This window comes from Quercus robur, chromosome 11 (genome assembly GCF_932294415.1).
Source record: "Quercus robur chromosome 11, dhQueRobu3.1, whole genome shotgun sequence".
Taxonomy (NCBI): Eukaryota; Viridiplantae; Streptophyta; class Magnoliopsida; order Fagales; family Fagaceae; genus Quercus; species Quercus robur.
Genome location: NC_065544.1, coordinates 3,481,774 through 3,506,873, shown reverse-complemented (window position 1 = coordinate 3,506,873; position 25,100 = coordinate 3,481,774). Strand labels below are relative to the sequence as shown.

Sequence of the window (25,100 nt, the reverse complement as noted above, 5' to 3'; positions counted from 1 at the left end):
TCTGTGAAGCTCTTGGACCATACGAACAAGTATTTCCTGAAAACAGCAACATAATACGATCATTGTAAGCAGAAAACTTGAAATGAATATGGAATAAGCACAATGCGATCAAGCGAAAAGGAATGAAGCAATAAAGCATGACTTGTCCAAAACAAACAATCACTATAAATAGTGACCACAATGATCATTCACAGAATGAATGAATATCTGGACATGCAAGCTAATAAGCTCAATGCAAAGTATCATTTGCATGTCCAATACTCAACCTATACAACAACACAAGGTAATTGCATCAAGGATATAAAATCCAACAAATGGCACAAGAGTGATGTACTTAAAAAAATGCATAACATTAACAACAAGTACTAAGCTACAAAGCATGGGTACAAAAACAATATACTAAATATGAACTTAAATATATAAACCAAAGTACCAAAAACTTTAAACAAAAGCACAATAAATATCCATGAGTTTTAAAAAAAAAAAAAAAAAACACATAAGCTTATAAACACATAAAAAAAAATTGTGAATATGTATCAGAGTTCTCCTTTTGAGCTCACACAACTCCCCCTTTCGATATGCACACTTTCCATTCTTGTGTTGCTCTCCCCCTTACTGTATGCTATCTCTCCCCCTTTTTGGCACGAATAGCTAAAGGCTGTCCTCCAGCTTTTGTTGAATAGCATCTAATTGTGTCTCAATGGTTGTGAGATGCATTTGAACTTGGTTATTGGTGGAGTAGAGTGTAACACCCCGACCTAACTTTATAATTAAACTATGTGTTTTAATGGTTAATTATTTTAAGCCACTTTCTTTTTATAATTAATAAAAAAGTATTTAATAAACATATTATTTTATAATGCCATTGAATAAGAATTGTAAAGATTATAAATAATTGTATTATAAATATATACAAAGTATATACAAAACTATATTAAGTGATTAAGTTATTAGATATATATATATATATATATATAGTTGTTGGTGTTTAATTAAGTATAAAGGTAAGGGTTTATATACAAAGAAATTTTATAGTTTGGGCCTTTATAGGATATAAGTTTGTGAGGGGGGTGTTATGTAATTTTAAAAAGTTACAAGGGTGACTTATCAACCCTTTTTCCTTATCAACTCACGTGCCCCACAAATCCTTCTCCCTTATCTTTTCTTAGCTACACCAGAAGTTTCATTCTTCTTTCTCTATTCCTTTTTCTTTGTTTTTATCTCTTTCTTCTTCCCTTGTTCCCACATGGCAGCACCATCTCACCACAGCCCTCCCTCTCTTACCTAAAATCATAGATATCCTTGTATGTAATTTTAAAAAGTTACAAGGGTGACTCATCAACCCTTTTTCCTTATCAACACACGTGCCCCACAAATCCTTCTCCCTTATCTTTTCTTGGCTACACCAAAAGCTTCATTCTTCTTTCTCTATTTCTTTTTCTTTGTTCTTATCTCTTTCTTCTTCCCTTGTTCCCACACGGTAGCACCATCTCACCATAGCCCTCCCTCTCTCACCGAAAATCATAGATATCCCTCTCTAAGAAGGAATCAAACTCTTACTATAGTTTTAGCTTCAGTTGTGCGTAAGTATATATGTTAATTTTCTGTTATGGGTATTTTTAATGGTGGTATGGTTTGCTTTAGTTTCACTTCCATGTTCTCTAATATGATTGTTAAAGCTGAAATTTGTGGTTTGTGAAATTAGGAAATCATTAACTTGTAAGTTTATATATATATATATATATATATGCTATTTTAAGAAACTTTGAAACTATGTAGTTGATTCAGTAATTGAAGCTTGTTGAGAGTTAGTTCATGAACTAGTTAAGAGTTGTATTCACTGGTTAATCCGTTTGGTCATTATAAATCCTGTGTTTTTCCAGGACAGCTATTGTAAGGTTGAATTTATTCAACCATCTAATTGGCTTTATTCCGTGCCAAATTTGCTTGTAATTCAGCATTTAGTAACCCTGTATTTAGGTGGGATTGTTGTAAGGGTAGTGAGTGAGATAGTGTGAAGATTGCTCAAGAGTGTGCAAGAAAACAGAGTGTCGCGGCTGGGACTCGCGGCTGGACTCGCGGCTTCAACCCGCCAGAAGATGCACACGTGCCAAGCATGCTGGAAGATGAACAGTCATGCTAGCTGGAGCACTACAGGACAAAACAGGACAACTGGCCATACGGTTAACTCACGACTGGAACTCGCGACTTAGTCAAGCCGCGAGGTCAAGCCGCGAGCCACCCCTGTTTTGGAAAAACCTGACGTTTCGCATTCCACTCCACTTCAGTATAAATACCCTTTTAACCCACGATTGAAAGAGAGCTTCCAGAGAGAATTTTGAGAGAGAAACCCTAAAGAAAAACCAGATTGTTTCACCCACAATCTCTACCTTAGAGTCTCATCAAATTCCCTCACTCTCTTCCTCTCCATTGTCAAATCCTTGAGAGGCCTTTATACCAAACCTGGTTCTCACCATTATCATCCCTGTGAGACAGACGTTTGGAGTTCTGGGAAGCAGTTAGGAAGGAGCCAATATTCATTGGTTGATGCTACGGTGTAGTAGCGGAATCCGGAAAGCTAGAAAAGAAAAAGGTTCGGCGCAACCTCGTTGGAGCAAGAAGCTTGGAGGGCTTAGGTGCATTGGGTAGATTAGGCTTGGAGGGTCTATTGCTGTCCTTGTATCCCAACTGTATTTTCTAGTGGATTGATTACCGCTTGGAGGGCGGCGGAGAGGTTTTTCGCCGAGGTCTTCGGTTTCCTCTTCGATAACATATCTGGTGTTATCGCTGTGTTTGCATCTTCCTTCCTCTCTATCTCTGCCTTTACATTATCTGCTGTGGTTTATTTTGTTGTGGCTTAGATAGTTGTTTAATCAATTCCATGTTATAGCATATGTTAAGTTTCCGCACACTAGTTGTTTAACATATTGCGTGTGTTGATTAAATTGGTTTTTGGGGGTCTAAACGTTCAAAAGTGTTTTTGTACACGTTTTTGAACTTTCAATTGGTATCAGAGCGGGTACACTTGTTGTGGTTTAAATACCTAAGTGTGATCCTTGACCCCTTGTGTTTATTTGCCATGGATTGTGCTTTGTATGACTCTTTGCATGATTTGGTTGGTGATGAATGTAACATGCCACATGTTTGTGAAAATGCCTCTATGAGTGTTAATCCTCATAAGTGTGATGACATGTTATTTGAACCTATGGGTGTTGTTGACAAACTCTTGAAGAAAAATGCTAAGAAGTTTCAAAAGAATTTGAGCAAGGTATTTTGTGAAAAGGATGATTTGATTGCTAAGCTCAATGAATCCAACAAATTGGTTGAGAAATATAAAAAACTTGCTGAAATTTCTCTTGAAAAACTGAAAGAGTTTGAATGTTTGAATATGAACTTGGATGCTAAACTTGTTTTGTCTAACAAACTTGTTGATGATCTTAAATGTGAAAATGAATCTCTTAAGATGCATGCCAAGTGTTTGATTGCTGAACCCATTGATAAAATGGATGATAATATTTGTTGCAATCATGTTGTGGTACCCGATTTTGTGCCTAGTGTGTGTTCTACCTTAAAGGACAAATCGGTGTACATTCCTCCACATAAAAGAAATCAAAAGGTGGAGAAAAAGGCTGTTAAGTCAAAACCTTCGTTTAGGTCTCAACCTAAGGCTTTGGATGGATCTAAGTTTGTTCCAACTTGCCACCATTGTGGTGTGATTGGTCATATAAGACCTCAATGTCATAAGTTGAAGAGGGAACAAAACCATGTTGCTAGATCCATTCCCAAAAAGCCTAGTGGACCTAAACACATTGTTTGTCACCATTGTGGTGCCTTTGGTCATCTAAGACCTCATTGCTCTAAGTTTCAAGCTCTTAAGAGAATCAAAAGAAAAGAGAAACTTGAGTTTTTTGGAAGTTGTGCTAAAAAGAGTAAACTGGATTTGAGTGAAAATAGCATGTTGTTAAAGAAAATGTTTAATGCTCTTAACTCCTTGACTATGTGCATCTCCGGTTCTCATTCTTCCAACCCTCGTCTCGCTTCTCTTGAGACACTCATTCCAAACAATCGTTCCGTTTGGATGAGGAAGGGTTCCTATGGTTGAGCTTTTGCTCTTTTGGTCCTTGATCTAATTCTTTCGATCTTTGTAGGACCCTTCATGCATTAAATGTCATATCTTCATGCATTTTGTGCATCTTGCATTTATTTGTATGCATTGTTTCGTTTTTTATCTTACTTTTATGTTTCTATTTTGTGTGAGTAAAAATCCAAAACCACATAAAAAGTGAAAAAAAATTCAAAAAGTTTGATCGTATATGTTTGAGCACATATCACATGTGAGTTTGGCCTTGTACCTTTGTACAAATGGCTTTGTGCATTTTCGAGCTTAGCTTGTTATTTTTGCACTTATATCTTTGTGGGAAAAATCTTGACATCTTTGTGTGATTGTTGTAAATCGATCTTCAAGCTTGTCATGAATGATTTGTCAATAGTCATGTTGGTTTTGATACATGCGTAGACTTGTGCTTATATCTCTTCCCACTCTTTTATCTTTATTGCTTAAAGAGCTCAATAAATGTAAATCTCAAAATGAAAAGAGATAATGAGCTGCAAAAGCCGTCGCACATACTAGTATTCGACTAGGAAAAAGGGAAAGCGACTTATATGAAAATGTATGATGCCCAAAAAGCCAAAGGCTTGTTCATCAAATTGAAATATCAAAAATTTCAGGCATCAATCTCAAAAATGAGATGTATTGCTCAAAATGAGTTGTATTGATTCAAAATGATCAAATGATATGAATTGTAAGAAGCCAAATGAAAAGCTTCAATCTTATGTAATCATTTTCTTGTGGGAGGTCATATATGTTCACTTCTATAATTGAGATATACCACTTGACTTAGTACTAGTTGTGTATGACTTGATTGAATTGACCATTGAAGCTTCATTCTAGACTAAGGACTATTCCACATTTGATACACACACATAACACACTTGCCTTATGTTCAATGAATGTCTTATTCATTTGTTAGATTGTACTTGTCTAAATGTGATGTGTGTGTGCTCAATCATATATGGTTCAATCCAAAAAGATTTTTGATCATTTTATATGTTTTTGGAAGTGATTTTTATCACTCTTTGAGTTTATGTTTAGTGCTTACTTTGTTTTTCAATGTTTAAACATGTTCTGGTTTGAAAAACAAGTGTCAGATTTTTTGGCCACTCATTTTGGCTACTTGCGTGAGCTGCCAGCAAGCTGCCAGTTTTGGCTGGTCGGTTTGGCGGCTTGCAAGCCGCGAGTCTAAGCCGCGAGCTCAGACAGAGAGGTTTCGCGGCTCACTCGCGACTTGGCTCGCGACTCGCCAGTCGCGACTCGCCCAGAATCAGCTTTTTAAAGAGCTTTTTCGTGGGAAACTTGTTTTAAACCTCTCCCATCCTCTCTAAAACCCCTCTTTCAATATTTTTACATCAAAACCCAACCAATTTGAATGGTTTTTCAATCCATTAACATCTCTAAGGTAATTATAAATTCTTTTCATTATTTTTGATCCTTGGATTATGTTTTGGAGAGTTTTGTACTCTTGGTTGGGATTTTTATCATTGGGGTTGGGAAAACTTATTTTCTGTCAATTTTCTTCATGGGATTGGTTTCTTTTGTTGATATGCATTGGATGTTGGCCCCTTGTGGCAGAAAGAACATGTATTACGGGTGGATTTCATGATGTTCATGCATTGTTTCACTTTTTTGTTCATAGTGTGCATGCTAGGTGTTTGATAAAATGCCTCTTAGACATTTTCTCGCTTGTTTGGACTCCGATGAGTACCAAACTTTGGGGTTTCTCATGTTTCCTCATAAGGAACATGTTTGGTTCATTGGTTGTGTATTTTAACACACTTTGCCCCACATGTGCATTTTTCATGCATTGGTCATGCATTGCACTTAGCCACCTCTTGCACACACCTTTGCTACCCTTGTCATGCATTGGTCTTTACCTTATTTCTTCATCCTAGCATGTCATGCTTACCTTATGCTTTGTCTTAGGTTTGAGCTTCATTTTCTCATTCATCTTGCACCCCTTATGCATCATTAGCATTGTTCATACCTTCATTTCTTGCCCTCGTTTCTTCTTGACCCTTTGTCTATTCCTGACAAAAAGGGGGAGAGTATACTCTAGAGTATGTTTCGGAGTATTTTGTCATTTCTATATGACTCTTGTGCACATCCTTAGGGGGAGAAATTCTATTTCTCATGCACATTTGTAGGGGGAGAGATATTCCATAGGGGAGATGCATATACCAAGGGGGAGAAGACATTGTGTTAACTAGAAAACCTTGTTCTGTTTGTTTTCTTGTTGGCTTTATGGTGCTTTGTGTTATGCTTTGGTGTTCTCATTGCATCATGTTTGTGCTTTGGACATGCATATATCCCTATGTTATTATGCTTCATTGAATGCATGTTCAGATGATCATTTGCTTTGCTATGTGATCAGTGTAGTCATTTCTATACTTGTTATATTATACTTGTCAGTTATTACTTGCTTTACCTTGAGGGTCTAATGTGTTTTGTGCAAGTGTTTCAGGGTACAAGTATATATATGTTCCAAGTGCATCACAGCTTCTCATCACTTTGAAGGGGAGAAATTTTAAGCACTTTTAGTTTATATTGTTTAAGTTTTTATTCAATATAATGGGTTTGTACCCATATGCTTTTGTAAGCTTTCAGGGTTATTGTTTTATGCATAGTTTGTAGGCCTTGTGGTATGTACCATGCTTAAGTGCAGCCTTTATGCTATGTTGAAATCAGTACTTTAATCTAAATGTTATGCATTTTGGTTTCAGTACTGTCACTCTTGTGCCCTTGTAGGATTGTTCCTAGATGCATATGCCTTGTGTGCTATGCATTGGTTGAGTGTTGTACATACAAGTGTCTTGCCTTGTACTTGTTAACTTGTATGTCCTTGTGTTCATTCCAAGTGTGAATGAACACTGTGATCACTACCTTGTGGTGTTCACTTGGTTGATCAAGCCATGGTTTGTTTATTAACTCCATCTTTGCTTGATCACATATTGCCTGTTTCATATGCATTTATAATTTTCTGCTTACAATGATCATGGTGTATTGTTGTGTTTTAGGAGTTTATGTTCATATGATTCAAGTGCTTCACAGCTTCTAGAATTAGGTGTGAGTGAGTTTTGATCAACTGTTCCCAACTCACATGTTAAGTCTAGAGTCTGTTTTAGGGTTTTGTCACGGAATAGCCAAAGGGGGAGATTGTAAGGTTGAATTTATTCAACCATCTAATTGGCTTTATTCCGTGCCAAATTTGCTTGTAATTCAGCATTTAGTAACCCTGTATTTAGGTGGGATTGTTGTAAGGGTAGTGAGTGAGATAGTGTGAAGATTGCTCAAGAATGTGCAAGAAAACAGAGTGTCGCGGCTGGGACTCGCGGCTGGACTCGCGGCTTCAACCCGCCAGAAGATGCACACGTGCCAAGCATGCTGGAAGATGAACAGTCATGCTAGCTGGAGCACTACAGGACAAAACAGGACAACTGGCCATACGGTTAACTCACGACTGGAACTCGCGACTTAGTCAAGCCGCGAGGTCAAGCCGCGAGCCACCCCTGTTTTGGAAAAACCTGACGTTTCGCATTCCACTCCACTTCAGTATAAATACCCTTTTAACCCACGATTGAAAGAGAGCTTCCAGAGAGAATTTTGAGAGAGAAACCCTAAAGAAAAACCAGATTGTTTCACCCACAATCTCTACCTTAGAGTCTCATCAAATTCCCTCACTCTCTTCCTCTCCATTGTCAAATCCTTGAGAGGCCTTTATACCAAACCTGGTTCTCACCATTATCATCCCTGTGAGACAGACGTTTGGAGTTCTGGGAAGCAGTTAGGAAGGAGCCAATATTCATTGGTTGATGCTACGGTGTAGTAGCGGAATCCGGAAAGCTAGAAAAGAAAAAGGTTCGGCGCAACCTCGTTGGAGCAAGAAGCTTGGAGGGCTTAGGTGCATTGGGTAGATTAGGCTTGGAGGGTCTATTGCTGTCCTTGTATCCCAACTGTATTTTCTAGTGGATTGATTACCGCTTGGAGGGCGGCGGAGAGGTTTTTCGCCGAGGTCTTCGGTTTCCTCTTCGATAACATATCTGGTGTTATCGCTGTGTTTGCATCTTCCTTCCTCTCTATCTCTGCCTTTACATTATCTGCTGTGGTTTATTTTGTTGTGGCTTAGATAGTTGTTTAATCAATTCCATGTTATAGCATATGTTAAGTTTCCGCACACTAGTTGTTTAACATATTGCGTGTGTTGATTAAATTGGTTTTTGGGGGTCTAAACGTTCAAAAGTGTTTTTGTACACGTTTTTGAACTTTCAGCTATGGGTAAAAGGTTCATTAGAGATTATTATATAATATGTCTAGTATGTGTGTATTAAGTTTCATATGAAAATATTATCGTTTGATAATTGTTTGTCAATTTACAAGAAAATATTGCAAAGTTGTCACTGTGACAGATTTTGTGTGTACACATGATAAATTACGTATTAAATTGTATACAGTGAATTAGGATGCTAAGAGTAGTTCTTATGAATTCTAAGACACATATGATTCTAATGGAAGTGGTCTCACAGCATTTGGATCAATATAAAAATAATGGTTTAATTTATAAGTTGTAGGAAATTCTATTATGACAGATTTGAGCACATTGTCTTGTATGATTTTTAGTAAATTATGGTTTTATGCTTTGACTTCGAAATTGATATGGTATTTACTAGACATCCAGATGAGTTGCTCTGTAAAATTGCATAAAGTTTGGATGTGAATTGATAGCCCATTTGTATTTTACAAATGAGGCATATGCTGCTAAAATGAGCAGTAAACAGTAATTGTTAACTCTGACTTTGAGGATTTAATTCTAAAGTTAGGGTTAATGTTTTAAAATATAATTTAATATGCTTATATTTTGGTATGTCTAGATTATAGATTAATTTTTGTGTAACTTGGTTTGAAAATTAGTACTCAAATGAGGGGTTCTAAACTATGCGACGATTGTATTCATGAAGCTGTTTTGTTCAACATTCTGTATATTGCCTTAAGAGTGTATATGGTTACATGACCATGCTTAAAAGAGTTTATGTTTATGCATGTATTATTTTCCTAATCTCAAAGCACCTTTTTGAAATGAAGTTGGCTTCTCTGGAGATATGATATAAATATGATAATGATGGTTTTTATTTGGTTTGATACATTATTTGTTGATGTGAGCATAATATGTTTATGGGAACCTCATTGAGGTGGGATTATGATTTCCTTGATTATAAGAGATAAGCTTTGAGATGAATGTTTAAGTTTATGATAAGGAGTAATGGATAGTAATAAGTTTTGATATTTAGTTTAGGTGTTACAAGCACCCAAGTCTAAGTTCCTTCGACTGTAGGCTTTCGGTTCCTCTGCTTGCAGGTAAGGGCTAAGTTATATGGGTATTTGGTAAGTCATAAGGTTATTTTAAAGTATATTATGCATTAAAAAGTTTTTTTATTAAAGATATGACGTATAATCATGTTTCAAACAAAGATATGTTTGTGAGCTTTCGAAACCTTATGTATATAATTTAAGCATATTGATGCTATTACTAATTCCACGAACATGATGTTTAAATAAAAGAATGGAAATGCTATTATTATGAAATGTTATGCAAAATAAGAATTTTCAGTATGATGTATAAGTATGAAATGTTTTTGGGTTATGTCCTCTGGTGATCTGAACTCGGTCAGTAGGAGTTAATTACTGGATTTCCATGGAAAATGTTATCTGTTTGGCCATTTAAAGTAGAGGAAATGAGGCTGCTTGTAACTCTAGGCCATTTAAAGTAGAGGAAATTGGGCTGCCTGTAACTCTAATTTGAATAAGACTTTTTCCCCAATGTGTACAGATGGCAGGAAGGAACAAAACTTTGAGGGGATGTGCCATTAGGCCTCCCAAAGAGGACAATATCATGCACACGAGGGTACCTAAATATGATGAGGCCTTCTCTGTACAGACTTATCAGATATGGATTAACCAATATGTTATGAACAACTATATTATGTTATTGACCATGAGAGAATGATTTTGTTTAAATGCATTATGAAAAGTTAAAAACTCTCATAAAAAGAAGTTTCAAAGGAAAAGAAAAGCTGTTTTTTAAAGATAAAAGTTTCTGAAGTTTTGTTATGCTTTAAAGATAAATAATCTGATGAAAAGGTTTTAGTATTCTGTAAAGATAAAGTTTCTAATGAAAGTACAAGTTTAAACGTTAAGTTTTATGACTATGAAAGTTATAATATTTTACGAGAAGAAGTTTATGAAGAAAAGTTTTGTTATTCTTTAAGATGTTTCTAGTTTAAGACAAAGTTACCAATTATCTGATTTAAGTTAAAATGATTATTTTGTAATAAGACTATATGTGTGTGTGTGTATATATATATATATATATATGATTTTAAATAATCAATATGATATTTGGTGACTTTGTAAAAAATGAAAGAAATTAAATTTGAAAGGTTTTGGTAATATTTTTCTGATAAGAAAGGGGAGAACAATTATTTTCCTATGAAGAGCGTATAAGTTGTTATTATGAATAGTATAAAATACTATACATGAAAAGATGTTCTCCTATTTGAATATTTATAGAATGAAATGATTTGATTTACATGCATCCTTATTAAATTCTCATGTATCTTATCTTTACTGAGCTGTGCAGCTCGCCTCTTCCACTCTTTCAGTCAACAAGTTTTATTTTGGAGCATAGGGAGTCTTAGTCAAGTTTTGGATGGAGCTAGTTTTAGTTTTAATGTATAGATCCCAAATTAGCATTTGATGTTTAGCTTTGTAGTATTGTGCATTTTAGGATCTAATGAAAGTTGTGTACCTTAAAGTATTAAGAAATGTATTATGTGAAATTTAGAATTTGAGTAACTGGTGGATTATATTATTCTTTGAAGTACAATGTGAATGCTCTAAATATCAAGTTATAAATTATATTTAAAGTAAAGAAACAAGAATCTTAAAGAAAGAGGAAAGTTTTTGTAAAAGCTTTTAAAACAGTTTAGTTGGTTCTTGTTAATACCAGGTTTATGCTTGATATTAACATGTTGGTTATGGTCACAAATTCGGGTATCGGGTTTGGGACGTGACATAAAGAACCCTTTCAAATCCAGAAATACGCTGATACAAACCCTCAATCAAAGTGCTTAACCTGTCAGCTTGAGAGCTAGGTTGTATAGGCTGAGTGCTAGTCGTCTGCAACTCAGGAGTAATGGGAGAAGCAGTCTTGGTATCCATAGGTGTAGCTGAGCCATGACCGAATGAAGTGGCATGACGGAAAGATTCACTCTTAGGTGCTTTAGAAGAGTGACTCTTACTTGCTTGAATAGATATCATGGATAATGGTCGAAGATAAGCCAGTATTTTTCCCTTTGTTGGAGGACAAACACCTTCAAGAATCATGATCTTCATGAGAAGACTACAAAAAGGAAGACATGTTAGTGCTGCCGTTCGAGCTGCTATTTTCCCAATGGTCTGCAAAATGTGGGCTCAAATGTCAATCGGAACTCCAGTAATGAGATCACATAGGAATTGTGCTCATCCAAGGTTGATGAAGCCAGTGTTAGACAGTGGGTAGAGGTTGAAGAACATGATCAAAGTGAGAGTCTTCAGCTCAGGTGCAAACTTTGCAGTGCCTATGGATGTGCCTTTGCTTGAAATGTCATGATTAGGCCCAAAAATTTGAAGAATGTCTTGTACTTGAGGAAGTCTATCATCATATTGAGTGAGATCTACATTGGCCGGTCTATTGATTTGAAGAACCTTTGCAATGTAGTTTGTATTGATGCTGAACTCCTTTCCTCGTACCCAACACTTCAACTCAACTCCGGTGTATCTAGCATTTGAATAGAACTCCTTAACCAATTCATCAATCGGGTCCTCGAAGTTCCCGAACAAATCAACCCAATCTTTTGTTTCAAAGATCCTAGGAATAAATGTTGTTCCCAAAGTATCAAATTTTATAACTCTTTCCACCACAGTAGGAGCATCTACAAAAATGCTTGAAAAAGTCTGTGAATCGAGGGGAATCCTGAATCTCTCACTGTTTGAATCTTGAGACAAACTTCGAGTCCATTTTGAAACAGGGGATGATGGAACATCAATCACAGGCTCTTTTCCTCGTGACGAACGGCGAGACATCTGCAAAAGAACATACACACAGCAAAGAACCAAGTGCAAAACCACAAGACACAAACATAAACTTGATTAGATCCAAGTTAGTCCTTGAAATAAGCATACATTGTTATTTAGAAAGACATATCACTCAATCATGATAAATGAACCAAGTATGCATTATTTAAGCATGTATTTAAACATGAACAACACTGGTGCATGTGGTGTGCAAATGTGATGAATGTGCAGGCACAGCTAAGCACAATGTAATCTATGAGATCCACAGAATCACAAGTAACAGTCTTTGAGACATTTTACTATGAGCATGATATTGACAGTACAATCATGATAAACTACTAAAAACTGAGAAGCAAACATGAAAACATGTAAAACACGCATCATATTATCAAAATCAACAAAACCCATAAAACAAACTCGACAAAAAAAATTACCCAAACCATATTCGAACATCATATATTCTAATCTCAACAAAAACTCAAAAATCAAGAAATCAACGGCTGTAACCATGAAATACTTTGAGAAAAACAGAAAACTCATACCTTTTCTTGAAGTTTGAAGTAGAGATGAAGAAGAAAAATGGTGCATTTTTGGAGAGAACACAGTGAGTTTGTGAAAGAGATGAACGGACAAGACAATGAATAGTCAAAGTGAGCAAGGGAAAATTGAAAAGTTTTTTAAAAACTATCCTTAAAGCGCAAAACACGCGATTTTCACGACTGAAATGAGTCACGAACAAGTCACCACACCAAGTCACCAAAAACTCTTGAGACAAAATTTGAAAAAATTTGTCTAAGTGTTTTTCGCGACTGGAAGGTCCACCTGTGAGGAAGTCGCGAAGGGAGCCATGAAACTATCTGAGTAACCTCGCGACTGGAGCTTCCACTCACGAACAAGTCGCCAAACTAAGTCGTGAGAAATCTAAAAACCCAGATTTAAAAAAAAAAAAAAAAAAAAAAAAAAAATTCTAAGTCTTTTTCGAGACAGGGACTTTGACCCGCTAGTGAGTTGCGAAAACCTTCTGTGTAAGCTCGTGACTGGGGCATGCGACTGGCTTGACCCGCGAGGCAAGTCGCTAGAACAGGGTTACACAATTTTTTAAATTTTTTGACATTTTTCAAACTAAAATACTTTCCAAAAACAATTAAAAAAACTCAAAAATCTTTTTGTGTTTGATCAACATATAATTGTGCATGTACAACACATTTAATCAAGTACAATCACACAAATGAATAAGGCATTCATTGAACATAGACATGTGTGATGTGTGTGTGTACCAATAATGAGATAGTTCTTAGTCTAATGTGAAACTTCAATGATCAATTCAACTAAGTCATACACAATTAGCACGAGGAAAAGTGACCAATCTCAATTATAGAAATATGCATATATGAACTCCCACATAAACTTGATTACATAATTTTGAAGTTTTTCAAGTACAACACATTTAATCAAGTATAATCACACAAATGAATAAGACATTCATTGAATATAGACATGTGTGATGTGTGTGGGTACCAATAATGAGATAGTCCTTAGTCTAATGTGAAGCTTCAATAATCAATTCAACCAAGTCATACACAATTAGCACAAGAAAAAGTGACTAATCTCAATTATAGAAATATGCATATATGACCTCCCACATAAACTTGATTACATAATTTTGAAGTTTTTCATTTGGCTTCATACACATCATATCATTTGATCTTTTTGAATCAATACATCTCTTTTTGAGATCGATGCCTGAAATTTTTGATATTTCAATTTGATAAGCAAGCCCTTGGCTTTTTGGGCATCATACAATTTCATAAAGGTCGCTTTCCCTTTTTCCTGGTCAAATACTGGTATGTGCAATGACTTTTGCAGCTCATTATCTCTTTTTATTTTGAAATTTACATTTGTTGAGCTCTTTAAGCAACAAATAAAAAATAAAAGAATGGGAAGATATATAGGCACAAGTCTACGCAAGTTTCACGATCAACAAAACCATTGACTAATCATTCATGACAAGTTTGAAGATCTATTTACAACAGTCACATAGATGTCAAGAGTTTTTCCACAATGATATGAGTGCAGAAAGAACAAGCTACACTCTCAAATGCACAAAGCCATTAGTACAAAGGTGCAAGACAAAATATGCTTGTGACAATACACAATAATGCCGATCAAACTTTTTAGATTTTCTACTTTTTATGTGTTTTTGGATTTTTGACACAAAACAACTAAAGATTGATAAAAAAACAAATGTAAAAACATTCAAAGTAAAAAAAAAACAAACAAACACAATTTTCAACACATGTTGGAACGATAATAGAAAGCACACAACCAATCAAAATCACAAAGCATTGGAAGAATTAATGCATGAACATATTGTAATGCTTATGCATGAGTACCCCTCTTCACCCACATGGTACGTGCGTTTGATGTGATATCCCTAGAGGATTGGATACGATCGTTGTGACTTTTAAACCTTTTGTTGAAACTTGTCAAGTAGGTGGTGAATGCATCAATCATCTTCATTACATCTCTAATGTTAGATACAGCTTCTCCCCCTTTTGATTGCTTGGGGTTCCCTTTATCCTTTCTTTGTCCACTTGGCCTTTGATAGTTGCCATTCTTTAATGCCCAAAGCTTACGATAATTCAGTCTGGTGTGTCCTTGAATTCGACAATGATGGCAGAAATGTTGAGTTCTTGGACCTCTTTGTGATTTTGGTAGTGATTTCCCTTGAGCCTTAGGTTTGACCATTGATTGGTTAGAAGGCTTAGTCAAAAACCATTGGTTAGTCACATTTTGCTTCTTCTCCGCCTTCACTTTCTCAACAGTAGTGATTTCCACCATTGGTTCCTTAGCTTTCAAAAATTTCATATCCTTGGACACTTTGACACTCAAACTGCTCTCCGGTGTATCCCAATTCGCGCTTTTGTCGGAGAAAGGTTTTTGATGAGCAAGCACTTCATCAAGCTTCTTGGAGGAGACCCGCTCTAGTCTAGCAATAGCTTGAATCACCTCAAGCTCAAGAAATTTTATCTTTGAGTAAGTTTCAGTCAGCTCTCCATTCAGCATCTCGACTTCACACTTAGTCTCCTTGTATCGGACTAAAAGACTCTTGTAGTCTTGCTCTGCTCTCTTCATTTTCTTAATGGCTGCTTTAGCCACTTTTGCATATTCACCGGTCTTCTCAAGGAGGGAATTGTAGGCCTCTTGTAGTCCCACTGTTCTTTCATCTTCCTCATCATCGGATTCCTCTACTATCCCCATTGACTCCAATTCAATGTGCTCACCAAGCTCTTCCACTAGCACACTCAAATCATTCGAAGATTCCATGGGAGCAATGGTCATGAATGCAGAGAAGTTTCTCTCTGCATCACAGCTTTCATATGAATCTGAATTAGAGTAGTCGGTGTCACTAAGAGTAGTGGCATACACCTTGCCCTTCCCTCTCAAATAATTGGGACACTCTTTCTTGAGATGTCCATGTTCGTTGCATTTGAAGCATGTGATTCCTTGAGAGGATTGAGACTCCTTCCCATCTTTCCTCTCAAAACCTAGAGATCCCTTTCTTTGTCTTCTACCCTCTCCCATTGAAGATCCTTGAGAGGTTTGTTGTTTCAAACATAAATCACCATACTTGTGTACCTATTGAAACCTCAAAGACAATGTCAAATCTTCAAGGAGCCTTAGGGTATGTTTGGTAACTGTATTTTCTCCTTATTTTTTGTTTCTAAAAGCAATTTTCTATTTTTGAGACTAAAAAGCTTGTTTGGCAACCCAAAATGGACAAAAAACAAAAACTGTTCTCAAAACTCAATTTATGAAGGAAACTGAAAACATGCAAATGACTGTTTTCATTTTCTAATTATTAAAAGTTAATGAAAAAATGCATTTAATTTAATGAATCTGTCTCATTTAATGAGTTAGCATTAAAGTTCAAATCCTAGTAACAATATATTTTAGTATTTTTTATTTTTTTCTTCATAAAAATATCTTTTTAATTTCAACTAACGAAACATGTTTTTGATTTCAAAAATATAAGAAATTTTTTTTTTCATTATATTCCCAAAAACAAGTTTTTGAAAATAGAAAATAAAAACTGTTACCAAACATAACCTTAGAGTGGCCTAGAGATCAATTTTGTGGTTGGCAGATCAGCTTGTAGCAACAAGTAATTTTGAAAGCGTAAGACAAGTTCTGCATTTTCATGTTGATGCTTGGAGGGCTTAGGTGCTTAGGCTTACTACATATATGGAAAGTCATGTGAGTATTGCTTGAATGGCAATAACCTTCAATAATAGACTTGTTGAGCTAACCTTCAATAACCTTGAATTTTCAATCGTGTTCACTAATAGAGGCTGATTTAGAAGGTGAAAACTAGAACCATGACAATGAAAGCAACAACAATAACAACAGTAACAGTAAATTAAGCAACACTACCAATAACAATCACAATGAATGATAAAGCAAGTAGAAGTGCTAGTTGAACTCGTTTCAAATCCAAACCCTTGAGAAACCCTCTGATTGAGTGTACAAATGAAAATTGTCCATTTTTTTGTTTTTTAATTTTATAATTTTATTTCAATTTGTTAGATTTGTTCACTTTAACAACGTTGTGATGTGAGTTTTTTTTTTCCTCGGGTTGAATGATAAAGGGGCATAATATAAATCATTCATTATTAGAAAAAAAAAATGTCATGATTAAAAAAGAACTGTTTTATGTAATATAGTTTTTTTTTTTTTTTTTTCATTTTTTATAATCAACATTTTTGAACAACAGGATTTGAATTCTAAAAATATTTACTGGAAGGTGTCAACCAATAGAGTTACAAAACTTTTAACCCAAACTCTTGATTTCAATAACTCTTGAATACTCTTGCTATCATGCATGTAGATTGTTAAATACATGACATAAAATGATAAATAATGTGTCCTAGCTAGTATTTTCCGTAGCATGAAAGAGAGAATCCTTCTATTCCATGCAAAATATGAATTTTCAAAATATGAATTCAATAATAAGTTATTGAGTGGTGTAACATTGCTTAGAGTTACATTAGGTGTAAGTTGAACCCAACCCGTTTATATATATATATATATATATATATATTTATAGGTTTTAAATCTATGTGTAGACATCTCATTTTGCAACTTGCATTTAATTTCACATAAGGGATAAAATGGTAATTTCACATGTGAGGGTAGCATATTAATTATGGCTATTGGATCCTTGATTACTTCTCTCCAAATTAATCCCAATATCATAACAACTAAAACGATTGGTCACGAACCTAAATTGGACTATCATATTGAAAAATATCGGGGAATCAAATTTCAACAATAATGATGCACCCTCATGAATTAAGTCTGACCACTTTAAGGACAATCAAGTCAAATTTGTCTAATTATTGTCCAATTTAAAATTAGTGACGCGTCATTTTCGTATTGGTTTGGACTACAACATACCATAAAGTTGCATGCACATAATTTAACTCAGGTGGAAATTAATCACTAATTGCCTAAATCAAGGGACTAATTAACCTTAATTGATCTTGATTGAGACTAATATATATATATATATATATATATATATTAAAACTCAAAGTTAAGAGAAAATTCTATTAGATCCCAAATTAAATTTTAATTGTGGGTTAATTTTGTGCAATGTGTCTACTAAAGTTTTTTAATCTTTGTGTAATGAATTAATGAGTGCAAAATATTAAGAGTCCAATACTAATAAAATATTAAAATAAAAAACCAATCATATATCTACTAAAAAAAAAAATCACCACACATTTTATCTTATTAAAAATTAGAATAAAAATGATCATAAGTAATATTAAACTTAGGCAGGAAGTTTAATACCCATCTAATTATGTTTATTTTTTCTAATAATTCAATCAATTATACATATTTTATGATAAAAAAAATATGCTTATTTTTTCTAATAATTCAATCACTTTTATATATATATATATATATATATATATATATTTTATGATTAAAAAAATATTTTTATTTTTAAATACATCCATGTCTATGCATGAGTTACATACTAGTTAGTAATAAGGGTTGAATTAGGGGACCAAGTAGGAGTTAATAATTAGGTAACAAATGAAAGGAAACTGAACATTAATTGTAGGAAGAGGTGCACATCTCTTAATCCCACAACCATCACCTTCAGCCTCTGATGCTTAGGGTCCGTTTGGATACAACTTATTTTTGTTGAAACTGAAAACACTGTAACAAAATAATTTTTTAATGTATGAATAGTGTCGTGGGACCTATGAACAGTGCATAAACAATACGTGAACAGTGCATTTTGTCTCCTGCATAGTGAACTCGTGTGATGTTACTGTTCACGCACTGGGAAAAAAAAAAAAAAAGGCCAGAAAATGCAAACGTGTATCCAAACTCTCACTTAAGCTCTGTTTGGATTCGCGGCACGTTTTGGACATCTACGTTTCAGGCACTTTTTTTTTATTTTTAACTAGCGTGTTATGCACTGTTCATTGGTCATCAACAGTGATTTTAGGCTAATGAACAGTACCAAACAGTAATAAACAGTAAATTTTATTTTATATTTTATATTTTTTATTGTAGTGTTGTTCATGACCTTTGTCCTCTGATTCATTTCTGCAGTAGTAGTAGAATTATTAAATCTCTTTTACCCCCACGTTTCCATAACTTTGATATGTAGGGTCCGTTTGGATTGAGCTTATTTTTGCTGAAACTGAAAACTGAAACTGAAAACACTGTAGCAAAATAATTTTTAAATGTGTGAATAGTACCGTGGGACCCATTTTTAATGAAAAAGTTGATAAAAAGTGGAGTTTGTGGGATCCATGAACAGTATATAAGTCACTGTTCATGGCTGAAAAGTCAACAATATGCGGCTGGAAAAAAAAAAAAAAAAAAAAAAAAAAAGGAAAACGTGGACGCAGACGTAAGACGTGCTATCCAAACGGGCACGTAGTCTTTGGGGAATGTGTACCACAAACGTAACTCAATCTTCCCAATTCTCTTTGGGCTCAACATGCTGATAAGGGGCTTTCGGTTGAGTTGGCTTCGTTGGCTTGGTGGGTATGCTATTGGGTTTTCAAAACTTGCTTGTAGGGTTTAGGTTTTTAAGGAAAAATTTAAATAAATTAAAAATGATGTGTGAATTTGTGAGAGCAACAAAGCTTATGTGTTAAATATATTATGAAGTCAACAAAAAGTCAAATGCTTTAGTTTTATAGTATATATAGATAACATGGCATAATCTAGAAGATTCTCTATAAAATAAAAGCCAAGTTAAAAAAAAAAAAAAAAAAACTATTTTTAAGTAAATTTGATTGTTACCATTTTTCTAGCCAAATAGAAAGGATCCTAAGCTTGAAATAAAATGGTATGTGTGTGACTGAAAGTGAGAGAATCATGTTGTTCCAAAACAAGAGAAATGTTAGTATCATAATATTTTTTACAACTTTTTTCACAATTCTTGACTATCTAGCTAGTTTTTTTTTGGATTTTATAATCCCAATAAATTTAAAAGGGTTTTGATTGTCTACACATCATGGAAAATCATGAGTTAGTGGTATACATACTTAAAAAAGAAAAAAAAAATGGTGAACTTTATATGAATATAGTGTGCATTTATTACATTATAGAGTGTGTTTAATGGTCAGTTACCACATAAGCACAAAGAGTCCCACTTGCATAATTGCATTTGTCTCCGTAAGAACTTAAAAGATTTGACTGCCCCAAAAGCACAAAGAGTCCTACCTGCATGGTCACTTTTTCCGTTATAATGGCCTGAAAAACACCGTTTCTTCTACTAATCACTCCTTAATTCTGATCAAATAAACCTTGGAATGGGGGAAAAAATAGACACAAATAATAAATAAATAGAACAAGTTGCTGAAATGACACTATTAAAAAGGCTTTGTTTGTTGGATACACTAGTGCAAGCACACACTTCCCATTAGGCCATTATAATCGAAAAAGTAACTTTCAAAGTCATGTTTTTAAGTTTGAAATAATGGTTTAAAGTCATGTTTTCAGTTAGGATGAACAGTGTGTGCAACAAGTATTAGTCTTGTTAAAATACATTTTTGTGCATTATGCCATGCGTGGTAACCCTCTCCATCATCCAAAGAATTTTACAAAGTTTGGAGTCATATTTTTCAACTTCTTACGTGACTGTTCATACATGCATATAATTTATTATTTGAACTAATCATCATATAATTTATTAACAAAGTGATGTGCTTAAAATTATACATATAATATTTTTTTTAATTGTCACATCAAGCTGAAAAAAGATAGTATAAACATATTGAGAGCTAAATTTTTTCTTTCTTTTATTTAAAAAGACTCAAGTCAACCAACACCCCCCCCCCCCCCCCAAAAAAAAACCCCAAAAAAAAAAAAAAAACACAAAAAGACTCAACAATATCCGTAATATCACATGTGTTACACACAATAACCGTAATATCGTGTGTTACACGTTGTTTAGTTAAGCCCTTTTAATCTATATATGTCAGTCTACACTTCAATTTGTCTCATCAAACTTTGATGGCTTCCTCCAATATTCTGAAGCTTTGTTTGCTCCTCTCCGCAATCAGCTTGTCAAGAACATGGGCTCTCAACTCTTCTTCTTCTTCTTCTTCTTCTTCTTCTTCTTCTTCTATGAAATATTCCCAACATTCGTCCTCCATAAAATCTGTATGCAAAACCACACCATACCCAGATGTCTGTTTCGGCTCATTAAAACTCTCCACCAATATCTCAGATGAGACCAGTCCAAACATCAACACCTACCTCCTTTACACCCTCCAAACCGCAATATCCGAGTCTAAACAGCTTTCCAATCTGCTCTTGGATGCCGCAAACTCAAATAATATCATCCAAAAACAAAAAGGAACCATCCCGGACTGCAAGGAACTCCAACAAATCACCATGTCTTGTTTACAAAGAACAGTGTCCCTAGTCCCGCAGGATGCACCCATTAATCAACGGAAACTTGCCGATGCAATAGCTTACCTCAGCGCAGCACTCACAAACAAGAACACATGCTTGGAGGGTTTGGATTCAGCTTCGGGTCCTTTGAAGCCAGCCCTACTGAGTTCCATTAATGAAACTTATATGTATGTAAGTATTGCTCTTTCCATTTTGTCTAGCCAAAAAAGCCATAATAAAAGGCGCCTCATGGACATGGGTGTTCCAACGTGGATTTCAAAGAAATTAAAGAGTCGGACTCGGATATTGGAGAGTGAATTTGACCTGAGTAAGGTGCTGACTGTGGCTGCTGATGGAACTGGAAACTTCACCACCATCACCGATGCTATCAACTTTGCTCCAAACAATAGCAATGATAAAACACATATCCATGTGAAACCAGGACTTTATGAAGAAAATGTGGAAATCCCATCTTACAAGACTCACATTGTTCTGTTCGGAGATGGAGCCGATATTACTACAATTACTGGTAAGAGAAGCGTGGGGGACGGCTGGACAACTTTCAGATCTGCAACTCTAGGTATGTTTAGCCTTCTGATTTACATTTATATATATTTAATAAGGATAAAAACGGCCACACACACTTTTTTTTTTTTTTTTTTTTAAACTGAAATTTTGAGTAATTTACCGACCGCTTTAATAATTTGTGTCAATCTCAGGACCAAGCTACATTTAGAGCAAGCGAACCATCCCTTGTCCCGGTCATAAATTTTTTTTATAATAATATATATAAACTAATTGATGTCTTAGTCTGATGATAAAAAACTATTATCAGGAGTAGACATCATAGGTTAAAATTTTCTCATAGGTTAAAATTTTCTCCATATATATATATATATATATATATAAATGTTAGTGTTTCAAAAGTAACGCTTAACCCCCTCTCAAGATTTAAGTTAGTCCAAAACACACAAAAAAGTAAAAAAATAAATAAGCAACTAGACCTCTAAAAAAAAAAAAAAAAAAGCATTAACCCATACATATGAGCCTATGACCCTCCCTCTTTAAAAAATTAAAATTTTTTTTAAAAACGTTTTCTTAATAAGTACATAAATTTAAGGGATATATTGTCATATTTAAGACGTTAACCACCTTAAGAGGTGTGGCTAACTTGTCCATAAATTGTGGATTCTAGAATTAGTTCAATTAATAAAGTATCTTGGTGTTGAGTAAAAGATCTTGGATTTAAATCCAGTCTAAACCAAAAGTCTATTAGTGTTTCATCTTGATCACAGAGATATTAAAAAAAATCTTGTCTATGGACCACCAATACTTCAAGTGTCCCCATCCCTCTATATACTCTTGTCTTTGGAAGTAATTTCGGAAAAAAAAATCTTATTAATGATTTAGTTTTCCTTACCACAATAAGTTTAAACATTAAGATTGGAAAATATATCATTTCATTTACTTTCCTTTATTTTTACTAATAATTTTACTAATTTCAGTTACAATAATTAAAAAATAAATAAATAAATTGGAGGCTAGCTATGCTTGTATGTTTCGCTGCTATATAGCTAAGTAAATGGGAAACAAATTATACTCTAAAAATTACCTCTTTTTTTTTTTTTTTTCGATAGAGTGAGATTGGAAGTGCTATTTTTATTATTATTATTTTTGGGTCAAATTGTTTAGTTTTTCAATTTTTCTCAAAATCATATTTTCCTCTCAATGTCGTAATCATTAATTCACCAAATTTTTTTTTTTCTCCAAGCTGGACTTCTTCTTCTTTTGTTTTTTCTTGTGGGGGGGGGGGGGGGGGGGGGGGGGGGGGGTGGGGGGGGGGTGGTTTGGAGTTATGTACCAAATAATGTTGCTTATATAAGAGAATTTAGTGTAGTCTATGACTTTAGAGTCCAAGGAAATTGTTACTTAATTTAGTGCAAAATAAATCATATATAATTTTTAGGATTTAAAAAAGTGAAGAGTTATGTTTTCATATATTATTAAGTTGAAATATGTTAACAAAAAATTATTATGTCTGTTCTTTATTTATCTTTTTCCATTGACACTAAATATGCATTATATTTATTTAACATGTATTAATTTATTTTCGTGTTCAAATTGAATTAAATTGGATTTCAGCGGTGTCTGGCAATGACTTTCTGGCACGAGACATATGTATAGAGAATAGGGCTGGAGCAAAGAAACATCAAGCAGTTGCCTTGAGAGTAAATGCGGATTTTGCAGCTTTGTACAAGTGCCATATTAATGGTTACCAGGATACATTGTATGTCCATTCCTTTCGACAATTCTACCGAGAGTGTGACATATTGGGGACTATAGATTTCATACTTGGGAATGCAGCAGTGGTATTTCAAGGATGTAATATTTGGTCCAGAATGCCAATGCCTGGCCAATTCACAGTTATCACAGCACAATCTCGTGAAAGCCCAGATGAGGACACTGGAATTTCCATCCAGAATTGTTCAATTTTTGCTACAAATGATTTGTACTCTAGTTCTAGCAATGTGAAAAGCTACTTAGGAAGGCCATGGATGGCGTACTCTCGGACAGTCTATCTAAATTCCCACATTGGCTACTTCATTAACCCAGCTGGATGGACACAGTGGTCCAATTATAGTGATGATCAAGAATTAAAAACTTTGTACTACGGAGAGTATGACAATAGTGGGCCCGGCTCATCAACTGATGACAGAGTTCAATGGAAAGGGTATCACATAATGGATGTTGATGCTGCATATAATTTCACAGTGTCAGAGTTCATCAATAGTGATGAATGGTTGGATTCCACTGCATTTCCTTATGATCATGGGGTTTAACTTTGATCTAGTATAAGAAAATGTATTAATTAAATGGAATTGTCTTATGGAAAAAATAATTTTACTTCCTCAAAGAAAAGGTCATTCTAATACATATAACCACAGTTGTCAAAACCTGAATCGTATTATGAATTGATTATTTTTATTTTTCTGTATTTTGTATCATATCGTACACCTAATAAAATTATAAAAAATTATAGATATAAATATATAAGAAGTAAATTCGTTATAAATTCAGAATATATACACCTATGTATCGTACTATTCAAGAGAACTTTTGATATGCCCTTATGATACAAAACCTTTTTGTAACATGATATGATATGTATTGTACGATACTTACAACTATGCATATAAATGTGATTTATCTATCAAGAGTCTTGAGACTCAAAAGTGATTGATTAAAGCAATTATATTTAGTTTAAAGCCTTTCGAGGAATTGAATGCTAAGAGCATTAGCATCAGATGTGCTAAATGCTAACATTTTAGCATTTAGCACATGAAACACCCAAAAACAAACCAATATCAAATGTTTCAAATGCCAAATAAATTATACTATAGTATAATTCTACTGTTGGCAGCATATTGATAGAAATGCTAAAAATATTTCCTTTGTATTTTATTAAACTTTTCTCTCTTTGCAATACATATCTCTCTCTCTCTTCCCCCACCCCCCCGCCCCCCATCTTTCTTCTCTTGTAGTCTCTTCCTCTCTCACTCTCTTCCTCAACCACTCTGCCGATCTCCCTACATCATCGACCACGCCATGCCGTTGACCTCCTTGCGTTGTCTTGTAAGGTTGAATTTAATCAACCATGTGTTGGCTTTATTTCATGCCAAATTTTCTTGTAATTCAGCATGTAGAAACTCTGTATTTAGGTGGGAATAATGTAAGGGTTGTGTGTGAGAGTGTGTGAAGAAACTCAAGATGTGTGCATTCAAAGGAGTCTCACGGCTGGATCTTATGATTGGCAAGTCACCAAAGTGGCACACGTGTGAAGCATGCAGGGAGTTGAAAGGTCACGGCAGTTGGAGTACTACAGGACAAAAAGTACAGTCTAGCCTGAAAGTTATCTCCCTTCTTAAACTCACGACTCATTCTA

At 34.6% G+C, this 25,100-nt stretch overlaps 1 protein-coding gene and 1 long non-coding RNA gene across 2 annotated transcripts; both read left to right on the top strand.

Moving 5' to 3' along the window:
* The first annotated feature begins 1,214 nt into the window (after positions 1-1,214).
* LOC126707242 (uncharacterized) lies at positions 1,215-10,979 on the top strand. The gene is made up of 3 exons (XR_007648872.1): positions 1,215-1,583; positions 9,405-9,466; positions 9,939-10,979. It is a non-coding gene; the product is annotated as an uncharacterized LOC126707242 (long non-coding RNA).
* A 9,750-nt stretch (positions 10,980-20,729) lies between these two features.
* LOC126707236 (probable pectinesterase/pectinesterase inhibitor 12) lies at positions 20,730-24,096 on the top strand. The gene is made up of 2 exons (XM_050406824.1): positions 20,730-21,737; positions 23,300-24,096. Exons 1-2 carry the CDS (start codon positions 20,774-20,776, stop codon positions 23,995-23,997), a joined length of 1,662 nt encoding a protein of 553 aa, XP_050262781.1. The 5' UTR covers positions 20,730-20,773; the 3' UTR covers positions 23,998-24,096.
* Positions 24,097-25,100: the final 1,004 nt, after the last annotated feature.

Bases quoted from the DNA above. Each gene is read 5' to 3' on its own strand.
- LOC126707236 (XM_050406824.1), top strand. From the start codon at position 20,774: ATGGCTTCCTCCAATATTCTGAAGCTTTGTTTGCTCCTCTCCGCAATC. The intron at 21,738-23,299 runs GTATGTTTAGCC...ATTGGATTTCAG, and splicing joins TTTCAGATCTGCAACTCTAG to CGGTGTCTGGCAATGACTTT.